The sequence below is a fragment of the Eschrichtius robustus genome, chromosome 14 (assembly GCF_028021215.1).
Source record: "Eschrichtius robustus isolate mEscRob2 chromosome 14, mEscRob2.pri, whole genome shotgun sequence".
Classification (NCBI taxonomy): Eukaryota; Metazoa; Chordata; class Mammalia; order Artiodactyla; family Eschrichtiidae; genus Eschrichtius; species Eschrichtius robustus.
The window spans coordinates 12,692,881-12,717,756 of record NC_090837.1 but is presented as its reverse complement, the minus strand read 5'-3'; the positions used below and the strand labels follow the sequence as shown (position 1 = coordinate 12,717,756).

The window sequence follows — 24,876 nt, the reverse complement described above, 5'->3', positions numbered from 1 at the left end:
AAAAGCCCCCAGTGCATATTTTTTAGTTTTCCTGCAGACCCTGACTCCCCCCAGCAAATACCCCAGCTAGAGGCATCACAGCTTCTGACCTGGGATGAGGTCCTGCATTTAGCCAAACACAATTCAAAGTGATCTTCGACTGCCATGAAGAGGTTCTGGAATGCCACAGCTGCCCGGTTGAGGAAGCGCTCCAGGAGAAGTTGCTATGAAAACAAAAGTTAGTACCTGTAATAAATTCCAAACTCAGAAGCACAAGGTAACCTTGGAAATTTCTCCTAAACTAACGGACTGCTGATACGGGGAAGAGGAGGGGAAGGAGAGAGGGAGGGGAGCTCAAGTGAGCAGGAGGGCTGATGTTTTATATTCTTCAGATATCTGATTAGGAATACAATGGCCTATTCTGCCAAAGAACCACTGGAGGAATTTGGAACCACCTCCTTTCCTTGTAGACAAAGGCTACCTCACAGCAGCCATTTCCGACACCGACAAGGTTCCCTTCTAAGTTCTATTTCCAAAAGAATCTCACAAGAAGATTCTAATGCTCCTCGTGAAATGCAGGCGGAAAGAATAAAGGAGATGTAGCACAAGGAGCAACTCTCCATACCTTGTTGGGCTGCAGGCAGCAGGAGACACAGTACTCATAGGCGCTGCAGCAGCCATTGGACAAGCAGCCATCACAGCAGTACTGCTTTGTGCCAGGGACGTTGACGTTACAGCAGCCATTTACCAGCAAATCTTTCCTCTCACAAACGTAACCTGAAAGTCAGAGACTAACCTGAGTATAAACCCAGCAGTCCCCCCACCTGCCCACCAGGGGCGATCACGAGGCAGCAATGAAAGTCCTGCATGCAAAGAACATAAAGATGGAGTCTGGAGTCAGGGGCATCCTAAGGACCACAGAACCTGGAATCAGACAGTGTCTAATGAGAGCTTGCTTCCTGCATGCGGCAGTTTACAGGAAACATGGACTCCCATATTATAAGTAGGCTATATATGTCCTAATCTACCTAAAATTACCTTTTAGTCTGCTGTCACATATTTGATGCAATCATCACATCGCCTATGTTTTCCTGTGCTAACCTATGCAAGCCAATTTTTCATCTATGCCTGGGGAAAAATGTCATTCTTTTTCAAAGAAAAATCTGAAAAGAGGAAAAAACCAAGGTTTTCACTCCTGAAAGTGAGATCCTTCTAGATTTAAAACAAACAAAAAACCTCCACATATACTTTTTACGTTTAAATACCTTTTAAATACTTACCATTTATTTAGTAGTTTGAAGGATTTTTTAAAATAGTAGTCACACCTAACCTTTATAAACTGATTTAGGCTCCTTTTAATTATACATTGCAGGGATTCAACTACCCCTCAGCATTAGGGAATGAGACTACTCTAATACCCAAGGAAGAAAAATCCTCCCAATTCCCTCCATTTATCATCTAAACACACCCCCTCCAACCTAGTTCATTCATTCATACTCAACTTTAAGAATCTCCTCACAAAAGCTAATTTATTGTTCATAGCTGCTAAATACACATTTCTCTATATCCTTCTGGGAGTGGGACAGAAAAATGTAAGAACAAGTTCATTAGGGACACCACGTGGCCCATGGGAAACTCCCAGGTGCAGGCCCAGGCCCACAGGTACACACATGGGCCCACGGGTGCACACAGGTGCAGAGCAGCTGTTCCTCACATCATTCCATTCTAAATGCCCCAGCTTCTTAATCCTCAGAGAATGAGACGTCGTGAAGCATGAGTTTGTTTTCAGAAACTACTCTGGAAAACAAAGTCTGTGCAAAAGCAGGAGGAACCATTAAAATAACAATGGAAGGGACCAGAAGGGCCCTCGTGTCACACTGGGGAACCTGAGGCCTACGAGAACCAGATCGCTGCTGTTGTGGTTTTAACTATGCCTTTTGTCTTCTAAATTAAGACAGGATGATTCTAATGCCACATAAAATGTTTCTGGGATTCTTCCTAACTATTCTTACTCACTTTCTTCAGAAGGGTTATAAATTAAAAATCCGAATAAGCCAGCATGTTCCTCAAAATTCTGCCCCAAATGATAAATACAGAGCATCTTATCACATGATCTCTGTGTGAGAAAGATGTAAAGCATTACACTTGTTGAAATGATCTTTCTGCCCTCTTCTCTTTTCCATGTTATAAGTGCTAGCATCTCAGGCCTTCTGTTTTTCCCCAGTACAAACTGCAAGTATTTAGCTTTGAAACCAGGCAGGTCTTTCTAACTTCTGGTGAAAGCCCATCAAGATTTTTCCTTTTGCATCAGAAATGTACTCCTGCAAACATTATTTCCAACGAGGAGTCCTGTGAGATCACAACCTCAGAGTGTGCTGCTACTGACTGGGAAACCAACTTCTAACCTTTGAAAAATTTGTAACTCTGTTGGTTGTCTTATTGAATAAGGTGTCACCCTGGCAACACTCGTGGGGGTGGCACCTGCTTGCTAAAAGGCAAAAATTCCTGCAAGTTTTCTTTATTACACTGCTTATCTCCTCTCCTGCATTCATGGAGGTAAAATAAAACCTATGGTTCTTGGATTTTTTTTGATTGGTTCTTGGAACTTAAGAAATCTGAGAGTCTTTGTCTCACTTGAATTAAGCAGAGGGAAATCATTCTTTTGCTAGCTATGACAAAAGAAAAGGGCAAACTGTCATTCATAACTAATATTAAATATTAAAGTCAAGTCATAAGATTTCATGCTTTCTCACTGAGTATCATACAAACAAAAGCCTATAGGAAAACAGCACTGAACTCCAAGTTCAGTCCTGGTCTTAGTCCTAGGTCTGCCCCTGACTGACTAGCTGGGTCATCTTATGGAAGTAACTTCCCTTCGCTAAACTTTACTCTGTTAAAACAAAGCAAAACAAATGTTACTTGCAATTTAATCTGCTTTTTCAATGTGATCTTAAAAACAGAGCTGGGCACTGTTGAGTCATCAGCGCATTTTTGTGCAAAATTTTCCAGCTCTTCTAATCTAGGTGGGAGGTTTTCCTGATTCCTTCCTTCAATCCCAAATAATCTCATCTGCTCTGATTCCTTTGAGATCTTTTTGGAAAAGTTTTTTCTTTTTTAATTATTTTGCTGGGGTTGCAAACTTTAAATATAGATATATAAAAAGCACTATAGTTTCATTTTGAAGATAGTACGTGTCTTCATTTTGTTGGGCTTCATCAGGTATCGATGAAGATTCTAATTCAAGGTTACCTGTATCAATTTCAGTATTGTCACATTCATAACCCATTTGTTCTATGACTCTCTAAGAGAGAGCAAATTTTACTCTTGCAAACTAACCAGATTATTGCAAACCACCAGGTGAAAAGAGAATAAACAATCTGTAAACCAGTCGGGGAACTCTGACCACTGTTTGGATAGCTGACATTAAGGAAAAGTGGTACTCTCTTGGAGTGATAATGGTATCCCGTTTATGGTTTATAAAAGAGCCCCTGCCACCTTGGGCAGGTTCCTGAACCGCTTGGTGCCTGTGTCTTCAACTACAAAGTGAAGACAGCAACACCTACACCTCACAGGACTGCTACAACAATCAAATGAGATGTTGTTCAAGGAGAGCTTTTAGCCTAGTGCCCAGCATGTAGTAAGGGCTAAATTAATGCAGGCAGAGCATTACCAGGAGTCTCTCCTCGGGGGACTGGGCCAGGCTTAGAGTGGTTAGAGCTCTAGTGGCTGTCTAATCCAAACGCCTCGCCAGCACAGGAATCGCCTTTCTTATAGACTAAAACTCTGGGAGAAGGCACCAAAACAGACAGATTGTGTTTTTTAATTGAGGTAACGTTGATTTACAATATTACATAAGTTTCAGGTGACAACTTAGTGATTCACAATTTTTAAAAGTTATACTCCGTTTATAGTTATTATGAAATATTGGCCATATTCCCCGTGCTGTTTGACATACCTCGGTAGCTTATATTTTATACACAGTAGTTTGTACCTCTTAATCCCCTAGCCCTATCTTGCCGCTATAAAAAGAATGAAATTTTGCCATTCGCAACAACGTGGATGGATTTGGAGGGTATTACACTTAGTGCAGTAAGTCAGACAAAGGAAGACAAATACTATGATATTGTATGATATCACTTATATGTGGAATCTAAAAATAAAACTAGTGAATATAACAAAAAAGAAACAGACTGATGTTTTAATAGTAACAGTAAAACATTTTGAAGTGTTTATAATTCATTTGAGGTTATGCAGTCAACAAGTCCATTCATTCTCTTCCTAAATGCCAACACTATGTGGATACGATTCAGGTCACCAAGAAGAAAAACTGTTTATCTTGTAGAGTTCACCATCAAAGTGAGAAAAAAAAGACTGTTAAGATCTGAAGGTGCTGGGGCTGGGAAGAGACTGGCAGGAAGTAGTCAGGGGGCTGACGCATGATAAAATTCTAACTCTGGAGAGTGTCTCTTATCAAACCAAGCTTCTCTGATGTTGAGGGGAGCCTTGAATGATGAGTCAGATATAAAAGACAAAGACGTGAGAAGTGTTGGAAATGGGCAAGAGGGGGAAAGACAGCATATAAAATCCCTATTTAAAAACCTACGAATGGCCCAGGGACTGCAGGACAGGAAGGGAGCCTGACTAACCAAGTTCATCCGTGATGAGGTGCTTCCCTTGAATGGAGTTCCGGCACTGGTTGCTGGGCCGACTGCTGTTGCCCAAGTTAAACTGCACTTTCCATGGGATGGGCTGATTGTGGTCTTGAACCTGGAGGAGATTCCGATCTCTCACTGCCCTCTCCTCCTACAAAGACACCATAAATGAGAAGGTTAAAGTATCACTTCTTGCATTTTCACCAATTTTTTCATATAAACTACAGTAATAGGAAAGAAACAATACAAAACAGCTTGCACAACAGGAATCTGCACTCCCCTGGTACGAGCAAAGTCTGAGCCAAAGTCATGAAAAAAAATGCAGGGCTTACCTGGTGGCACAGTGGTTAAGAATCCACCCGCCGGGACTTCCCTGGTGGCACAGTGGTTGAGAATCTGCCTGCCAATGCAGGGGACATGGGTTCAAGCCCTGGTCCGGGATGATCCCATATGCCGTGGAGCAACTAAGCCCATGTGCCACAACTACTGAGCCTGCGCTCTAGAGCCTGTGAGCCACAACTACTGAGCCTGCATGCCACAACTACTGGAGCCCACGCACCTAGAGCCCGTGCTCAGCAACAAGAGAAGCCACTGCAATGAGAAGCCCGCGCACTGCAACAAAGAGTAGCCCCCACTCGCCACAACTAGAGAAAGCCCACGCGCAGCAACGAAGACCCAACGCAGCCAAGAATAAATAAATAAATAAATAATTTATTATTTTTTTTTAAATGCAAAATAAACCTGTAGGAAGAAGTAATAAATTAGGGCTATGCTTCAAAACTGGCAGACTTACATAAATGCCCCTGGACTATATGCACATTATAAATGTGTACAAAAGCATTAATTTTGTCAAAAAATTTTGGAGGGAAAAAGTTTTGAACTTTTTCTGATGGCAAATCACTTAAAATATTTTTTATATTAAAACAAATACATTGTGGAATAGAATGTAAAATCTGAATACACTTTTAAAATAGAAGAGGAAACTTCAAAGAAACTTTCCAACTGTCATTTCAGACAATACCTGGACAGGTCTAGGGCACAAGGTTACTTTCATTTGCAGTGAGGAGTTTAGTGGTAAACTAAGGGGAACGCTGAATTGGGAGGTTGATTTCAGGGGCAAGAAGAAGCATGTCAACTTGCAAATTTCTTCTATGAAAAAATACTGAGCATGTGACCCTTAGAACATACCTTTCTTTATAAAAGACACACATGCCAGCCAGCCCTTTACGTAGACACGCAAAGTGAGGAGTTGCTCTAGAGGCAAGAGTTTAGATCTTTTCTCCTAGCCCCCAAGGCACAGTCGGGCTTTCCAAATTGCCTTTGTTATACTATTAAAGAAACTAAGTAAGGTGCCTGAGTGCCAAAAAACAAACCATGCAAGAAACAGCCATCTTCTGGATTTGTCAACCTATCTGTCACTAGAAAACAAAACAATGATAAGACTCCCTCCAAGAGGCTTTTTATACATAATAGTTTAACCGTTCTACCATTTTAATAGAGCTCTGTGGCTTTTGCCGTTAAGAATGATCTGTCATGTGTCACTGTTTGAGAAAAAGCAACTAACCTTGAAAGTTGATGGCAAAGGTTATACTTTAAGACAATGGGAAAGAGCTATACAGTTACTAAGATATTCCTAGGAAAGCTATGTGGGAAGAGCTATTAATATTTAAAACATGCATATCCACATGTACTTTGGCACAGCAAACACGTTTGAGGCCTAGCCTCTGGAAAGTACAGACGTGTAAGGGTGCACTAGGATGTCTACTACAGCACCGTTTATGTGGCAGAAAAAACCTGGAACCCCAACCACAGAGAAATGAGTGAATAAACACTGGATAGCTATAGCTATTACCTAAAAATTACATATGACTGATGTGTATTTATCTAGAGCAGGAGTCCTTAAACCTGACTTGCTCATCAGATTATGTAAGGACTTCAAATTCTGATTCCTGAGCCCAACTCCAGACTGAGTAAAAAGCTCTGTGGATGGGACCTGGGAATCGATATTTTTAAAGCACTCGGATGATCTTAATACAGAGGACTGCAGATCCCTGGTGGATGTCCATAGTATATTAAGGAAAAAAACAAGTTACAAAATAATGTGCATATTATCACACATTGTATTATAATTGTATTAATACATACACATGGGTTTGTAAGAGCTGAGATAAAGGCATGCAAAGATACTACAGACCATTAACATGGAAGGGACATAGGTGATTATTAACATTTTTCATCATCGTTGGAATAGTTTCATTTTTAATTTAAAATAAAATGATAAAAAATTATTAAAAACATGATGATCATTAACAACAGGAGACACTAAATGAGGAATCTACAGGAACTCTGTACTATCCTTGAAACTTTTCTGTAAATCCGTAATTACTCCAAAATTAAAAGTTTATTTTAAAAAAATGACTGCCAACATGAAAGACATACATTGCCCACAATCCCATCACTTGAATAAAGCTGTATCTATTTCTGCATATTAACTTCTAGCCTTTGACCCCAGCATTTATACTACAAATTAGGATGCTTCGCATTCAGCTCCTCTTGACACTAATTGGATGGTAAACCATTCAAGTACCTACATTATCTTGATAATCACATTTTCAAGGCTATATAATAATCCATCACGCTGATGTGCTGTAATTTAGTAAAAACATCCTCTACAGATCAACGTTTAAGCCCACCCCAGGTGTTTGGTATCATAAACAGCACTGCAATAAAAATGTAGACCTTTTGCTTATTCTCGAGTAATTTGTGGTAGGAATTATTATTAGTAGAGTCAATGCTAAATAGTGCCAAATATTGATAATTTCCCAAAAGTTATATATGCCATTTGTAACATTACCAGCATTTAAATAAGTGTGCCACTCCACTATTGAATTTTGTTCCTTAATTTACTAAAGGTAAAACAGTCCTTCAAGGTGACTTTCATTTCTATTCTGCCCCCTCTCTTTTGTTTCTTTTATAGGAAAGAACTGGCACTAGCAGGAACAGGATGGGTTATAGCGATACAAAAACAACATCTGTATTCCTTGGTTGGGGCAAGAAGAGGACTTAAATGCAGAAGTCTTGGGAATATGGGACAAATCACTTAGGTGCACAATGCTTAACCACCTGTAAATTCATGAGTTCTGCTGGGACCGTGTCAGTTAACGGCATAATCAAGCTATGTGCAAACTAAAGTGCACTTCAAATGCTACCCTAGATAAATTAATAGCCATAAAGACTTAAGAAGCTGGTCAAAGTACAGTAAACTGGATCTCACAACAAGGTTGAAAGTGCTCTTGACATCACTCTCAAACTTTCCTGTTATTCCTTCTGAAAGAAAATGAGAGTTCACGGACAAGGGCATCCCAGAAGGACCTCTTTCACATTACTATGTTCCTGGTAAACAGGATGGCAATTCTCCCAGCACTTGCACTTGTTTTCAAACATGAATATTCAAGACCTTTCCAAAAGAACTGGTAAGAGTTGTACAACCAGAAAAGACCGTACAAGAGATTGTGTAAGACATAATGGCAAATGTAATGAATTAGCACATGGTCACTTTCCTGAAGGTCCGGTCTTGCAAGGGTGTGGTGAAGGGGCACTGAGGGGATTCCTTCGTTGGACAGTTGGCTTTAAACCTTTCCCAAACTACCCTACTAGGCTGTCTCAATTTTAAGCACCCCCGTGTGTGTGTGTGTGTGTGTGTGTGTGTGTGTGTCTGTGTGTGTGTGTGTGTCTGTGTGTGTCTGTGTGTATTTTTTCATTCAAAGGTATCAAGTTCTTACAATGTGTTAAAGATACAGAGACAAAGATAGGCAGGTTCTCTATTCTCAAAGAGCCTCCAGGGCCTTCCCTGGTGGCGCAGTGGTTTAGAATCCAGCTGCCAATGAGGGAGACAAGGGTTTGAGCCCTGGTCCGGGAAGATCCCACATGCTGGCAGAGCAACTAAGCCCATGCGCCACAACTACTGAGCCTGCACTCTAGAGTCTGCAAGCCACAACTACTGAGCCCGCGTGCCACAACTACTTTAGTCCATGCGCCTAGAGCCCGTGCTCTGCAACAAAAGAAGTCACCACACTGAGAAGCTGGCGCACCACAACAAAGAGTAGCCTAGCCACCACCACGCCCCCCCACCCCGCCCCCCGCTCACAGCAACCAGAGGAAGCCCGCACGCAGCAACGAAGACCCAGTGCAGCCATAAATAAATAAATAAATTTATTTAAAAAAAAAAAAAAAAAAAGGAGCCTCCAGAATTTTCTTCATAAACTACAAGGAGCTAGAGAAATGTTTTTATTACTAATGTATATTACTTAACCTCTGATTTAAAAAGGGGTATTTTAATAACTGTCCTGTCCCTTTTTCGGGGGTTATCATAAGGGTCAAATGAGATGTGTCCCATGTAAGCAGTAAAGCACTTAAACATAAGGCACTGTCATTAAAAGAACCGCTTATGATTCTCAAAAGTAAAAGAAAAAAGGAGATAAAGGCCAGAGGGAATCCCAATGTCTAATATTTGGGGAATAGCCAATAAATATAGCCTGATCATGGAAATTTTTAGTTATAAAAACTTACACCTAGAAAGAGCTTTTAAAGATGGGGAAAACGCATCTATGTTAAGTGAAGAAACAGTAGGCCCTAATTATATTTTTAAAATATGAAGAAAGAAAATATGCCCAAATATCATCAGTGAATCCCTCTGGTTGGTGAGATTAAAGATAATTGCTTTCCTCCTCTACCCTGTGCAGCACTTTACAGACTCTGAAAGGTATGTGTACCCTGGTGATAAGGTGAAAGAGCAGAAAAACAGATTAGCAAGTCTCTCTTATGATTTATTACACTTTATACAGTGTCTAACTTGAAACCAATTTACATACTTAATTACGTTAAAGCTAAAGATGTTCATATATTTTCAAGGAGTTATGCAAATAGCCCTGACACTTTCTGGAACTGCACCACTTGAACAACTACAAGAACAGTTATTTACATGAGAGGACCTCTAAGGACCCTTCTGACTCCAAGACTGGGATTTCTCTAATCTCAGCTCAAATGCCCCATAGAGTTAGGCCCACCTTGCCGCTCTATCACAGTACCTTGTTTTGTATTCTTTGTATCACAAATTATTATCTGAAATAATTCTGCTCATTTGCCATTTCTACCCCTCAGCCCCTACAGAATATAGGCTCTGGGAGAGTAAGACTGTATCTGCTTTGCCCCCCACTGTATCTCTATATCATCTAGCAGACAGTGCCTGGTGCAGCTGGTGTTCAGTAAACATTTGTTAAATCAATGTGCCCAAGTCACCGAGCACCCAGTCCTCACCCACAATGGCATCCCCACCAAGGTCGCTAATTTCTCCTGTGCTCACATCCCTACAATTTAAACTATCCCCCCAAGCGTTAATTAACATGAAAATCAAAACAGGAATTCAAAGCTGTAGAGAATAATCAACTATTCTCTAGGCAAAAAGTGGCCACATCTGCTCCACGAGTTCACAGTCTCACTGAAGCAGAGCTAAGGATCGTATGAAAAACTCCAAAGCTTTGGAGTTTTTCACAGCCTCTTCTCAATTAATTCTAACCACACCCACCCCGCCTTCCCGTCCAATAGACAGATCGCTGATGCCAGAGCACAGCTCTCCTTCCAGATGGAGCCTGAGGCTAGGCAAACTGGAGCAGACTCCCTCAAGCCACAGAGCTCAGGAGTGCTGGAAGACCAAAGCTGCAGCAGAGGAGAGAGCAGGAGAAGCAGACTCGCAGGCATGTAGGAGGAGCATCGGTCAGAACAGGCTCCAAGGATCCTTGACAGTTTTAAAAATTACTGAGGACTTCAGTATGTGAGTTAATGAGGGTTATGGCTACTGATATTTATCATACTGGAAATTAAAACAAATCCTTAAAACATTTATTTTAAATAAGTTATTTATTCGTTTAAAAATAACAATAATGAGCCCATCACATGTCAACAGTTTTTCCTGTGTGTGGGGGGAAAAATGTTCTTCAAAACAAAAAAATATATTTGGTGAGATGAGCAAATGTTTTTACATTTCTGCAAATGTTTTTAACGTCTGGCTTGATGGAAAACAGCTGGATTCTCACAACTCCCTCTACATCCAATTTATTGCAATACACTGTTCAGGTTGAAGCTTATGAAGAAAATCTACCTCACACAAATGTGTAGTTGGAAATAGAAGGAGTATTTTAATGGCTCTGCCAGATAATTATGGATAATCTTCTTTGATACTACTTCAAAACTTGACAAGTATAGTTTCTTAAAAGTTCACTGTAAATGGTGCAGCCACTTTGGAAAACAGCCTGGCAGTTCCTCAAAAAGTTAAACACAGAGTTACCAAGTGACCCATCAATTCCACTCCTAGGACCATACTCAAGAGAACTGAAAACATATTTCCAAACAAAACCTTGTACGCCAATGTCCATGGCAGCCCTAGTCATAACAGCCAAAAGGCAGATACAAGCCAAGTCTCCATCAAATGATGATGGCTAAACAAAATGTGTTAGATGCCTACAACGGCATATTATTCAGACATAAAAGTGAAGTACTAATACATGTTACAACATGGATGAGACTTGAAAACTGGCTTTTAACTGAAAGAAGACAGACACAGAAGACCACATAGTGTATGTTTCCATTTATATGAAATGTCCAGAATACATAAATCCATGGAGACAGAAAGTTGACTAGTGGTTGCCAGGGGCTTGATGGGCAGGGATAGAGAGGTTATATCTAACGCGTTTCTTAGGTAGTGGGGGAATCAGATCCAGAAAAATCTGCAAAACAAAACTGTTGCCAAAAGTTTCAGGGGATTCACGATCACCCCCACACACACACATACACACACCCCTAGGACTGTAGTCACAGATCACAAGTTAAAAAAAAAAAAAAAAAAAAAAGACACACGAGGAAAAAAAAAAAAGAACAAGGTACACCAGAGTACTTAAAAGGCATTCGTAGGAGGAATTCCCTGGTGGTCAAGTGGTTAGGACTCTGCACTTTCACTGCTGAGGGTCCGGGGGTTCGATCCCTGGTCAGGGAACTAAGACCCCACAAGCCCCGCGGTGCAGCCAAAAAAACCAAAGTGGTTGTAGGGAAAGTCACAGTGCAGACAGCATCTGAGTCAGACAGGAAAAATTAGTAGGAGTGTGCCAGGCTGGGAAGAAAGGAAAAGTCACCCCAATTAAAAAGATTTGATTGTTTGTTCAACCAATATCTGAATACCTATGAAGTGCCTGGCAGTATTCTAGGGACTGGGATTCTATGAACAACAAAGACAAGGTCCCTGGTCTCCAAAAAATTACGTTCTAGAAGGGAGAGTGAGGGGAGACAGATAAACAAGTAAATGACCCAGAAATGCTCAGTAAGTGATGCTTACCGCAAAGAAAATAAAGCAGGACTATGGGCAAGGAACTGAAGTCACTGAGATTGTGTCACCTGGTGTGAGCTGGGGCAATAATAGTTAGCCTCACCTGAACTGACAAAAAAAAAAAACAGGGCTTCCCTGGTGGCGCAGTGGTTGAGAATCTGCCTGCCAATGCAGGAGACACGGGTTCGAGCCCTGGTCTGGGAGGATCCCACATGCCGCGGAGCAACTAGGCCCGTGAGCCACAATTACTGAGCCTGCGCGTCTGGAGCCTGTGCTCCGCAACAAGAGAGACCGTGACAGTGAGAGGCCTGCGCACCGCGATGAAGAGTGGCCCCCGCTCGCCGCAACTAGAGAAAGCCCTCGCACAGAAACGAAGACCCAACACAGCCATAAATAAAAAATAAATAAATAAATAAACCCAAAAAAGTTTACAAAAAAAAAAAAAAAACCACTCACAATGCAGAGATCCTGCAACGGGAGTCTGGAGTTCTATCTGAGTGCAACAGGAACCCAAAGAAGAACTAACTATTCACAAGGGAGTGCTGGGATTTTTTTTTTTTTCTTTTCACATTATCACTCCTCCTGCTGGGTAGAGAATAGACTGAAGGATAAGAAAGGAAGCAGAGACCTGTTGGTGGGCTACTGCAGCGGTCCAGACAGGGAAAAGCAGAAGGTATCTGTGGCTGGGGAATGGTAATGCCACTCAGTGAGGCTGGGAAGACTGCAGAGGAAGTGGTGGTGGAGAATCAGGAGTTCTGTTTTGGCCAAGTATGAGGAGCCGACCACGCACTCAAAAAGGGACGTCAAGCAAGCAACGGGATGTAAGAACCTTGGGGTTTCTGGATAGGTCTAGGCTAGAGTTAGAAATCAGGGCAGCAACAACATACAGCTGGTATTTAAACCAATGGTGCTAGAGATGAGCTGGGTCAGCTGGGAAGAAGGCAGAGGGCTGAGTCCGGGGTCACTACAGCACCCACCTGACAGAGAAGGAACAACACGTGACCATGAGCAGGCGTCTGCGAAGTTGTGAAAACACAAGTGCAAGCACTTAGTCTGCATGAATGTCACCAACGCATCCCAGTCACCAGAAGAGGCTTATAACGCTCAGCCTGTCAGCCTGAGGTGAGAGGTGGGATACGGTTCCCTAACTTTCCGTTTTACAATCTCCTAAAACTAAGGTGACCGTATCATTTAGTATTTCTTTTCTATTCATTGACAAATTTTATACGAATATGACCCTTGAGAATGAAAAGGGGAGATTTTCTAACTCCATCAGCGCAAGAGCATAAACCAGGGCTGTCCCGGGTACACCCTGGCATATGCTCACCCTTTCTAAAAACCTAAACGCCTGAACTGGACCTCTAAACGAAAGGACAATGTTCTGGGTAACATTTCCCACCAAAGCATCCTGCCTTTTCTCCCACAAATTCGCACAGAGAAGAAAAACTAAGCGGATGGGGAGGTGAAATGAAAATTCCACCCAACCACGTTATTCACAGAAAGAGCACCTCGTGGGTCCTGAGGCGTCTCCCTGCCGGACAACCGAGCCCCTAAATTAAATGAAAACCAGGCACACCAGCGCTGGCTTCGTAGCTCAGCTGGGCATCTTACTGGCCCAGGCATCTCCACCTTTCCCAGTCTCGAGTTCCCCCGCTGGAACCCGGGGACACCGCCCCCCAGAACGGCCGCGAGGAGAGGGGAGAAATGCTCGCCCCCGCTCAGCACTCGGCCTGGCAGGTAGGAGGCAAGGAGACGGCCCTCAGGGTGATAACAAGCACAGCGTAAGGGCCCACAGCACCGGGTTCGAGTCCCAGCTCTGCCCCCTGGCCTACCAACGAAATGAACGGGTCCCTTCGCCCGTCCTCAGCCCCAGGACACGAACGCCCACCTCTACGGACCAGGCGGCCTGGCGCACCGGACACTCGGGCAGCGCGGCTGCAGAGGCAGCTTCCCTCACCCGGGGAGGGAGGGCGGCCACTGACCTGCTTGAAGGTGCTGGTGAGGAAGTAGACGAGCGAGAGCCCGAAGACCAGGGCGAGCACCCACCTCTTCCGCAGGAGCCGCCGCCACACCATGGCCGCCAGGTTCACCATCCCGGCGCGGAGCGGGGCAGGCCCGGGGCCCGGGCGGCATGGCCCCTACGCGGCCGGCAGCCCCGCGGCCCTCAGCCCAGCCAGCTCCCGTCAACCACCCCGCGCCTCCCCACGTGACCTCGCCCCACGCACTGCCTCCACACCTCGCGTCACCCGCCTGCCTCGTTTGGCCTCCTCCTCATTGGTCCCTGCAGAGAGGCGGCTTCCTATTGGCTGAATCCCGGGAAGGGGGCGGGCAATCGTGTGCGTGCTGCCGGTGGAGCTGTGCCCGGGTTTCAGCGCCGGGCGCCGCGACCTGAGAAAGAACCTGGGGAGAGGCCGGAAGCACTCGGAAGTCAGGTGCTCCCCGGGCCGCGCGAGTGATTGGCTTGGAAGCACAAGAATGATGCCGCTGTGATTGCCGAATCGTCTGGGCAGGTAAAAAGAGAACGTTATTTTTTCCCCCCGGTATGGTCAGCGTAATCTCCTGCCCTTGCAGTCTTGGGGCGTTTCGCGGTAAACTTTGGTTTCAGGAATGAAAAACGCTTGCAGCATTGTATACGGAGCGCACCTGCCTGCTTCCAATGCAAGTGATGCAGGAGACGCTGTCTTGCGTGCATTTCGGTGCAGTCATATAACGGCTCGGGGGTGCAACTTAAAACCTCTCATACATTGAAAACTCAGGTGAAATCCTTCTTAGGGATGGAGCGCGGTGTATGGAGCAGAGGGTAAAAAGGCATTTCATTCAGTCATTCAGATGCATCCCACGTGCAAACGTTTTATTACAGAATTCGATATTGGAATAATTATGTACGGCCTGCTGCCAGCACAGGACCTGAAGCCCCTTCGAAAGCAAGCATCTGAAAGTGGAATCTTGGGTATTTTATTTAGAAGGCTGTGTCAAATTTATGGATGGAAACGAGATTCTGTATTTTATTTTCCCCAAGGATTTGCAGGCGATGAGGAATCATTGCGGGGGGAGGGGGCATTAAGGCGAGATGGCAAGTTCTTGAAACAGATTTAGGGGATGATCTTTCCTTCATATATGAAGATGGTGCTACTGACCCGTTTTTTGGCTGATTTTCCAAAAGAGAAAGGAGGCTTAGCTGGTGGGTTGTCTCGCTAATCAGTGGCCCTGGTAACACCAATGCTGTCCCCTGAAGAAGGCTGATCAGGATCAGGAAGTCACTCAACAACCCGTTATGGGACCCTGAACTAAGAGCGCCATCTTTGGTCCTGGTACAAAAAAAATATTCAAGGAAGCTAAACCAACTCATGGAAAGTCTCTGGCCTTTATTTCTTCTCTAGAGTGAGACGTCAGGGAGGGAGCAAGGGATGTAGAAAAAGGTAAGTGAGAGACCCATTGATGTTTTGCTCATTGAATAAATACTTGTTGAGTGCTACTCTGTGCCAGGCAGTGTTCTAGATGTGGAAGCAGAAGGGCAAACCAGGCAGACCGATCCTTGCTTTTGTGGCATTCACACTCTAATGGAAGACAGGTCATAAATAAATATGCAAACATGTAAATAAATGATAAGTGCTATGAAGAAGGTAAAACGGGGCAATGTATGTTGGGTCAGGAGGGTGAGAGGAGAAGGCCTCTGGAAGGAGGTGACATTTGTCCTGAGGGAGCTAGCCAGAAGGAAAAGCATTCTAGGGAGAAGGAACAGCAAGTAAAAAGGCCCGGAGGCAGGGACAAGCTGGCACGTTTGAAAAACGAAAAGGCCAGTGTGGTTGGAGGAGAGTGGGGGCAAATGAGACTGGGAACAGGTGAGGCCTGCAGGCCAGGAACAGAGCTTGAATTTTTTTCTGATTGCAGTGGGTAGCCTGCGGAGGGCCTTAAACATATTTTCTGTATTCCCCAATCACGACTCAGAGTTTGACAATAGGACAAGATATTAATACATTCAGATCATAACGGTCCTCAGGACTCCCAACAAGGTATCAATGGAAGGCTAACAAGGGACAAGGAGGCAACAGAACCATCTGCTTATAACTACCCATGAAGCCCTAAGACTTATTCTCAGGTTCAAGGCATCCTGTGGACTATTCACTTAAGTGTTCTATTCCATCCAGGGTTTGGAGCCTCTGGTAAGCTCCTGTGACCCGTGCATCCCTTTGGAGAGGAAGAGGAGGGAGAGGCCTGCTTTCTCTGGAATCCAGTGGTCACATCCCCACCTGAATGCCCACCTCAGGTGTCGTCAACATGGAGTTCTGAAGTCCCTGTGGTTCCTCACAGTGAACCAGGTGACGTGTCTCCATGAGAATTCAGATCTTCTTTACCACTGTATTAAATGTAAGGGCTGGAAGGAAGCTTTGAGTTCGGATACTTCACCCCTCTCCCATTTAACCTATGGGGAGTCTGAGGCCACAGAGAGGTTACTGATTTGTCCAGGGTCACACAGCAAATTAGGGGTGGCATCAGTCCAGGATCCATGTTTCCTAACTGTCAATCTGCTGCTCACTTGACCTCCTCCAGCACCTCTTTGCTTTACAGTTCACTTCTTTCTCCTCTGACATGAGAACTTCCTCCAGCTCCGGTCTCATCCTTCTCATCCATGAAATGGGCTGATGACACTTTCTTCATGGGACGGGATGTTGATTTGAGGGTTGAATGGCATAACAGACCAAAACACAGTTTGCAAAATGTCAGAGAGCTCTAGGGAAGTAAGATACAAGTAGTACTTGTTTATGGTTACCACGGTGATCTGACAGGCACTGAGAATATTGGGAGACTCTGGCTCATGCATGTGTTGACTTTTAGGTCTTAAGGAAAATGCAGAGACGCCACAGCAGCAACACGGATAACGTTCCACCTGAAAGGTAGGCATCCCCTCATTCCATCTGAGGCTCTGAGCTTCAGGTGGTCAAGGGCAACCCAAAACTGGATGAGTAATACCTGCCCCTCAGGGCTACTTGTTAGAAGAGCAGAGGAAATCTGATTGGAAACTGCTTTGCACAGCGATGGCCTCATATCCTCAACACGTGACAGCTTGCTGTTGCTCTTATGGTAATTCTCAAAGCCTGTGCAAACAGTGATCCACTTGACTCATTGTATCAATGATTGTACCCAGGGGATTTTAATTTATAGAGGTGTCTGAGTGGCAACATGGAGAGGCTGATGACATTGAAAGAAGATTTTTATTACTTGCATTTTCCAAGAGAAGGGGGCATGTTGCCCTATGCAGGGCCACATGGGGAAGCACCGGGGTCAGCCAGGAGGCAGAAAGGAGCAAAGGGAAAGCATAGGTCACAGCTTTTATTGTGTTTTCCACACAGAGTAAGGTAGGGGAGGGGAAACAGGTTAGGATTGACTAGTTTGAATAATGTTGGTGGGCTCTAGGCTATAGGAGTGGTCTCTAGTTGTCTGTACCTGGCCCTGAGTGATTTGGGGCAGAGGAAATATTGGCTGAGAATGTGAATTAGATAAAGGAGGTGGTTGGAGATGTGAGCTCTGGACCACAGGGGAGCTGTAAACAACTTTGGCCACTAGTTTGACCCTATAATGTGTAGATGCCAAATAGACAAGTACAGAATCTAAGAAAACGCAGTTAAAACACTAATAAGCTAGAACTTCTATCTACTTAAGCCAAAGAGAGTACAGACCATGGGGACCTGTTCTCAGGTTGTGACAGTCTCCCAGCTGCACCCCCTCACCCTGCTGGACCGTACATCCAAGGAACAGGCAGCCAAGCTTTTCCTCCCTCACAGCCCATTTCAAGTCCCCTGCAATTCTTTAGATTGGCCGCACAATCACAAAGTACCCACCAGTCCAGTAATGAGTTTTCCGTCAAGCCTGCCTGTTCTGCAGGCAAGGGCACTGGCCTTAAGTCAGACAACCCTTGTCCAATATCCCAGCTCAGCCACTTCCCCCTTTGCTGCTTTTGGCAAGCACCTTCACCTCTAGGCCTCAGTTTCCCCATCCATAAATGGCAGAAAACTCAGGTTTGCTTATGAATGAGTGAATGAGTGAAGATACATAAACACAGAACCCGCCACCTAATAAGCATGGCTGTTGGAGCTTTTCCAGCCTCTGAAGACAGAATTACTCTTTGCTCTCAAATGAACAGTGAGGTCTTTGGGGACAGAGACCATGCTGGAGAAATAATGGCCACTGTGTATTGTGTGCTTATTTGTGTCACCCTCACATTAGCCTGTGGAAGTGAGGACTATTTTTATCACCATTTTATCGATGAGGAAACTGGGGCTCAGAGAGGGTAAGTTACCTGAAGTCACAAAGCCAGGAAGTGGCAGGACTGAGATTCAGGCCCTGGTCCATTTGACCCCTGCAAAGTCTGTGCTTTGAGATACCACATTTCTTCTGTCTCCTATCTGGGTGGGTTCACTCTTCTCCCGGGCTACCTCATGTTCTAGCCTTTAAGTGGTTAAGTTGGAAGCTCAGCCTCTGCCCCCCAAGGAATATTCTTTCCCATTTAGGCCCAGAGAAAGGAGGCCAGCGATGAGAAGGTCCTTGGTGGGTTGAGTCTTCCCTGGTTGTTCTACTGGAGGCCCCCTGAGCCCAGTGGACTCAGAGTGCTGGCAAGCTCAAGGCAGACAGGAGGCTTTCCAGGTCCCTGTGGGACGGTGGGGGAGAGAGGGCGGCCGCTGTGGGCACCTGCCAGGACTCCTGCTTTCTGAGCGCAGCTTCTTGAAGTGCAGAAAAAGCTCAGGTCCCCTTGAGGATCATAGCCATGGTGTTAGTTGTTGTTGTCATTATTAATACTATCTTTATTATTATCCCAAACCCAAGAGAATAGGACCACACATTCCCTGGGCTTTTGGAGCCAGGAGGGATGGGCCATGGGAGGTGGGGGAGTGGGTAACCATCTTCAAGTTCCCCCCCTTGCTGGGGTGTAAACCTGGTGGTTTATGATAACTTACCCCCGGGTCAAGTTTGTAAGGCCAGCGAAGCCAACCCCAAGATTTCTCCAGACCGGCATCTCACCTGCTGGGTTTCACAGGTGTTCTACAAGATTGAATAGGTTTTCCATGGTCAAATAAGTTTGGGAAACACTAGGTTTAACAAAGTTAATTTTTTCAGTTGCAGGCCTTCTCAGAGCCTTTAGCATGCTTATTCATTCATTCTTTCAAATAATATTTATTGAGCATGTTCTGTGCACGAGGTGCATTTTGCTGGGTAGTGGTAATCCCAATGGGGAGCAAACAGTCATGGTCTTTGACCTTATGGAGCAGGGCCCAGTCTCAAGTGCCGTTCTCAGTGCTGACTGCATGTTAGAATCACCCGGAAAGCTCTGAAGAAATAGGGGTGCTGAGGCCCAACCCCAAAGATTTTGATTCAGTTGGTCAACATCAGGTCCAGGGCACCTGTGTTTTTCAAAAGCTCCCTCGAGTTATTATCATGTACACCCAGGGTTGAGAGTCACAGGTAAGGAGTAAAACAATAAATATGATCAGTCCTGTGCAGGGGAGGCTAGAGTGCAGTGAGGACAGAGAGCAAGGAGACGGGCATTGTCCAGCAGGCAGGCACGGCTCCACCGAGCAAGAGAGATTTCTAGCCAGAATCTGAGGGATGAGCATAAGTTACCTAGGTGGCACAGGGTGGGGCTGGGGGACAGCCCATGAAGGGGACGGCCTGGGCAAAGGCCCTGCCCTGGGAAGCCCTTGGGCAGTGAGAAAACGGCACATGGTGAGACTGGGGTTCAGGGCAAGATAATCCAAGATATCTGGCAAGTTCATCTCTCTAAGCCTCGGTTTCTTTATCTGTAAAATGGAAATGATATTAGTCCCTATCTATAGGGTTTATCTGAGACTGCAGGAAGGAGTTGAGAATGGGAAGCCCTTTTAGTGGGTTAGTGAAATAATCAAATATATGGCTTTTTTGTTTTTTTGTTTTAGTGCACCCTTGTCTCTGAGTGGAGAGTAGATTACATAAGATCAAGTGTGAAAGCAGTGTAAAACCTCCCCTGCAGCCTCCCTCTGGGGCCATTTTGTGCCTGGATGATGACTAGCATACTTTTTAAAAATTATTATTAGTTTATTTATTTATGGCTGCGTTGCGTCTTCGTTGCTGCGTGCAGGGTTTCTTTAGTTGTGGAGAGCAGGGGCTACTGTTCGTTGCGATGCGGGGGGCTACTCTTTGTTGGGGTGCGCGGGCTTCTCATTGCGGTGGCTTCTCTTGTCGCGGAGCACTGGCTCTGGGCGCACAGGCTTCAGTAGTTGTGGCACGCAGGCTTCAGTAGTTGTGGCTCGCAGGCTCTAGAGCGCAGGCTCAGTAGTTGTGGCACGTGGGCTTAGTTGCTCTGCGGCATGTGGGATCTTCCCAGACCAGGGCTCGAACCCATGTCCCCTGCATTGGCAGGCGGATTCTAAACCACTGCGCCGATAACTAGCATACTTTTATTAAGCACCTGGGTTGTATGCCCTGGGTTGTGGGGTCCACAGGATGAGTGGAACTCAGCACTCACTTTCAGTAAACTCAGGATGTATTTAGAGTACCATAGGGGTCTGTGGAGGTTCCTTGGGAACCCTACTCTGGGGTGAGATAAGGAAGGGAGGGTGGCTCTTTGCCCCTCCCACTGACACAGCACATTGAGCTAATCAGCTCCACCTGTTGTGTAGACTGATTCCATTCGAAAAGGACAAGCCCAAGAGAAGACACATGACATCCAGAACTCCGGGGCATGGTGTTCATGGGAAAGTGCACCCAGTTTGGGGCTCACCGTTCTTGGAAGGGTAACTCTCGGCTCTCTGCTCCTCCAGCAATGGCTCTGAAAGAGCATCAGCATCCTTTACCTGATTCCAATACAATAGGCCTGTGCTTGGAACTAGAAATGGCAGTTGGCCCTGGAGGTTTTCCATAGGGATTAGAGATAATAGTTCCCATTTACTAAGTGCCAGGTACACTGAAAGGGGTATTCTAAATTTGATCCCTAGGAATTCTATGCATGAATGGTGTTTATACCCATTTTCCAGGTGAGAAAACTGAGTGCAGGATTGTTAAGACCCCTGGGAAGGGTGGAGCTAGGGTTCAAATGTGGGCTTCTCCAATTAAATCTTCTTCCCATTACTTTCTGCTGCCCTCCAAATACCAGTTGTGACCAAGGTGGATCCTCTTGGGAACTGGGAATCATTGAACTTGGAGATTACAGAACCAGGGGTACCTGAGTTTCTGAGGTTATTCTAGAATCAGAGGACTCTGCGCTCCCTTTTCTGTAAAGTATAGTGGTTAAGAAAGCAGGCTCCAGAGGTAGCCTTCCTGGGTTTGACTCTTCCCTGTTCCATACCTTACCAGCTGTGTGATCCTGGACAAGTTACTTTTTTCTGTGCCTCAGTTTCTTGATCTGTAAGATGGTATTATTAGTACCTAGTTCACAGGGTTGATAGGAAGATTTAATGAGTTACTTAATGGAAAGCACTTAGAAAAGTATCTGGCACATAGTAAAATTTCAGTAAAGATCATGACCCTATTGCTATTATTACTTATATTAGTTTGCTAGAGCTGCAGCGTGACAAGGTATCACAGTCTAGGTGGCTTAAACTACAGAAATTTATTTTCTACAATTCGGGAGGCTGGAGGTCCAAGATCAAGGCATCGGCAGGGTTGGTTTCTTCTGAGGCCTCTCTTCTTGGCTTACAGATGGGCACCTTCTCTCTGTGTCTTCACATCGTCTTCCCTCCCGCGTGTCTGTGTCCAAATTTCCTCCTCTTATAAGGACACCAGTCATATTGGATTAAGGCTGGCCCTAATGATCTCATTTTCACTTACCTCTGCAAAAGCCCTGTCTTCAAAAACTGTCACAGGCTGAGGACTGGGGGTTAGGGTCTCAACATATGATTTTCCTGGGGCAGGGGCCCCAATTCGGCCCATAACATCATTGATAGGGTCATTTGCCCCCCATCCTCCACTGCCTGACTTGGTGGGGGCTTTCTCCTCCCTTCCGGCCCAGAAATCGCAGTCAAGCGCTCAGCTCTGAGGCGAGTGTGGACGAAGGCGGAGTCTTTGAGAGTCTGAAGGCAGAAGCGGCCTCCCCGCCAGCGCTCTTCTCCGGCTTATCGGGCCTCCCGACAGGCAGCCTCCCCGCCACCCCTTTCCCGTCCAGCCTGGTGTTGGGGGCCGCGGCGGGCGGCGGGGACGTGTTCCTCCAGATGCCCACATCCAGGGAGGAAGGCGGGGGCCGCGGTGAGGGGGGCGCCTACCACCACCGCCAGCCCCACCACCACTTCCACCATGGCGGCCACCGCGGGGGCTCCCTGCTGCAGCACGTGGGCGGGGACCACCGCGCGCACTCCGATGAGGCAGGCGACGAGCAGCCCGGGACGCCTGCCCCGGCCCTGTCCGAGCTGAAGGCCGTGATCTGCTGGCTCCAGAAAGGGCTGCCCTTCATCCTCATCCTCCTGGCCAAAGTGTGCTTCCAGCATAAGCTTGGTGAGTGTGGAGGGATGCAGGGCTCAAAGACTGCCGCCTCACCCGTTGGGTAGGGGGGTGGGGTCTCCATCCCAAGTGCCAAGGGAAGGCAGTAGAGGTCCTTATGGTGCAAAGTCCTTAAGAGTCCAGGATTCTGAGTCAGACCTGGGTTCAAATCCTGGCCGACTAGCTGTGTGACTTGGGGCAAGCCACTCACATTCTTTGAGTCTCAGATTCATCATCTCTCCAGCGGGGTTGTGGTAGAAACTTCCACAGCTGGTTGGGTGATGTGAAGGAATAGAGTGTACTACCCAGGAGTTCAGACTGCTTGGGTCTGAACCTGGGCTCTGCCCCCTTCCTAGCTGTGTGACGCTGGGTACATTATTTAACCTCTCTGTGCCTCAGTCCAATCATCCATAAAATGGGGGTTAAAATAGTATATGTACTATTACAAATACTATTACATATGTATTATAGCTATACATAGACTATAATAGTATGTTACAGATACTATTATAGTATATGAACAGCATCTGCCTTCGTGAGATTGAGTGAGGTTAAATGAGTAAACATATGTAAAGCACTGAGGACAGTGCCTGGCAGAGAGTAAGTGCTATGCAAGTGTAGATTATTATTTTTATTATATTCATTATTAATACATGTAAGATACTTAACATAGAACCCTGCACATAGCAAGTGCTCAGTAAATACTACCTGTTACTATTATTAGGAAGTAAGATAATGATTCATGCAGTGCTTAGCCTAGCACCTGACACACACTTAACATTCAATTAATGTGGTTTCTGGTCCACTGTTGTTATTATCTGTTACGTACTGTTATTAGATCATGATGTTGCCGTGCCCTGGAGAGCTTAGGCTATTGTTTTTATCTTATGGTAGAAATTACAGTACTAATTACTATCTCATGGCTTATTACATCCCACAAGAAATATCTGGAGGAGTTTAGGCCATCGTTTCTGTCTCATTTGCCCCTTTCTGGTGGGTTCCAGCTGACTCAGATCAATCCTTCCTTTTTGGGGTGCTACCATGTCAGTCCCTCCCTTTTTATTCCTAGAAATGGAACCTGGCATGTTCTCCCTTACCCTGAATTCCAGCAAACTCACCACTAATTTTTATTCTCAAGTTTGGTCATTTTGTTTCTCAGTTGGCAGGTTTTTTTGTTTGATCAAAGAGAAGAGTACAAGAAGAGATTGTGGGGTTACTGGTTTTGATTTTATATGTTTTTAATGAAGAAACACATCTTTTACAAAGTAGATCTGGAAGAATGCCTGGAACACACGTACTATTTAAAAAGTAAAAGTGAACTCCAAGTGTGGGAACTCTGCATGTCATGTGAAAGCAGAATCCTTTCCACAGGGAACAAAAAGTAGGATTCGAAAATCCCTGTTTAGGGAGAATTCCAAGATGGTAGCTTGCTAAATTGTGGAATAAAATTCAGTTCTTTTCCCCTACTCTGCAAGGGTCATGTTTTCCTGGTCAGCTAGGAATTCTTTCCCCTTTAACATGAAACTTCAATTTCTTATGGTGTTGTGGTCTTTTTCTACATATGCTTTTATTACAAATAACGTGCCTCAGATTCTTTTTGAAAGTAGAAATAATAATAGGCACCACTTACTAACTGGTAGAGATTGTACACTGTAAGCAGTACCCCTCCTTGAGTTAAGTACTGTTATTATTCTGTCTGTTTTACAGAGGAGGAAACTGGGGCTCAGAGAGGTGCAGTGATTAGTCCCAGCCGAGATTTGAACACAGGTCTTACCGGACTGCACAGCCGATGCTTCTAACTGGTTCTATAAAATACGCCCACAGTGGCCTCAATCCCATCCCTAAGTCAGAGGCCTCTTCTCAGAGTGGCTTGGGGTTCCCAGTGATACACATGGCAGCCCGAATGCCCCAGAAATGGGATTTTTCTCTCTCCTCTGTGGTTAGCGTATCAACCCCGAGGGGACCAGGGATGTGTCCCTAGTAAGCCCGGGCCAGGCCTGACGAGTCTAAGTGGGTGGTCTCGGCCCCTCCTCTGTCCTGCAGGCATTGCCGTGTGCATCGGGATGGCCAGCACCTTCGCCTATGCCAACTCCACGCTCCGGGAACAGGTCTCTCTAAAGGTGAGTCACCTGGTAAATTACTCTCCTGGGGCTGCTGTAACAAATGACCGCAAACTCGGTGGCTTAAAACAACACAAAGGGGTTACTCACAGTTCTGTAGATCAGAAGCCTGAAGTGGGTCCCTCTAGCCTAAGTTCGAAGTGTCAACAGGACTATGTTCCTTCTGAAGGGTTCAGAGGACCCTTGTCTTTTCCAGGTTCTAGAAGTCACCCACATTCGTTGGCTCATGGCCCCTTCCTCCTTCTTCGAGCCAGCAACGTTGCATCTCTGTGACCATCCCTCCATAGACACATCTCCCTCTGACTCT

The 24,876-nt window shown here is 45.3% G+C and overlaps 2 protein-coding genes across 8 annotated transcripts in view; one reads left to right on the top strand and one right to left on the bottom strand.

Moving 5' to 3' along the window:
- The window catches only part of SPRING1 (SREBF pathway regulator in golgi 1), a 126,417-nt gene extending 112,206 nt beyond the window's left edge, over positions 1 to 14,211 (bottom strand). For 5 of the 6 annotated variants that reach the window (XM_068563148.1, XM_068563149.1, XM_068563146.1 and 2 more), the window contains exons 1-4: positions 13,989 to 14,182; positions 4,626 to 4,782; positions 605 to 756; positions 90 to 203 (exon numbers count right to left, since the gene is read on the bottom strand). In XM_068563148.1, coding sequence (XP_068419249.1) covers positions 90 to 203; positions 605 to 756; positions 4,626 to 4,782; positions 13,989 to 14,099 — 534 coding nt within the window. In that variant the 5' untranslated portion in view covers positions 14,100 to 14,182. Of the gene's footprint in view, positions 1 to 89; positions 204 to 604; positions 757 to 4,625; positions 4,783 to 13,988 lie in introns of all 6 variants that reach the window. The other variant, XM_068563145.1, reaches the window with a different exon arrangement.
- A 146-nt stretch (positions 14,212 to 14,357) lies between these two features.
- RNFT2 (ring finger protein, transmembrane 2) overlaps positions 14,358 to 24,876 on the top strand; it is a 60,940-nt gene continuing 50,421 nt past the window's right edge. For both annotated transcript variants that reach the window (XM_068563466.1, XM_068563467.1), the window contains exons 1-5: positions 14,358 to 14,516; positions 16,155 to 16,325; positions 16,843 to 16,901; positions 21,986 to 22,464; positions 24,493 to 24,569. In XM_068563466.1, the coding sequence (XP_068419567.1) occupies positions 16,855 to 16,901; positions 21,986 to 22,464; positions 24,493 to 24,569 (603 nt within the window). In that variant the 5' untranslated portion in view covers positions 14,358 to 14,516; positions 16,155 to 16,325; positions 16,843 to 16,854. The remainder of the gene's footprint in view (positions 14,517 to 16,154; positions 16,326 to 16,842; positions 16,902 to 21,985; positions 22,465 to 24,492; positions 24,570 to 24,876) is intronic.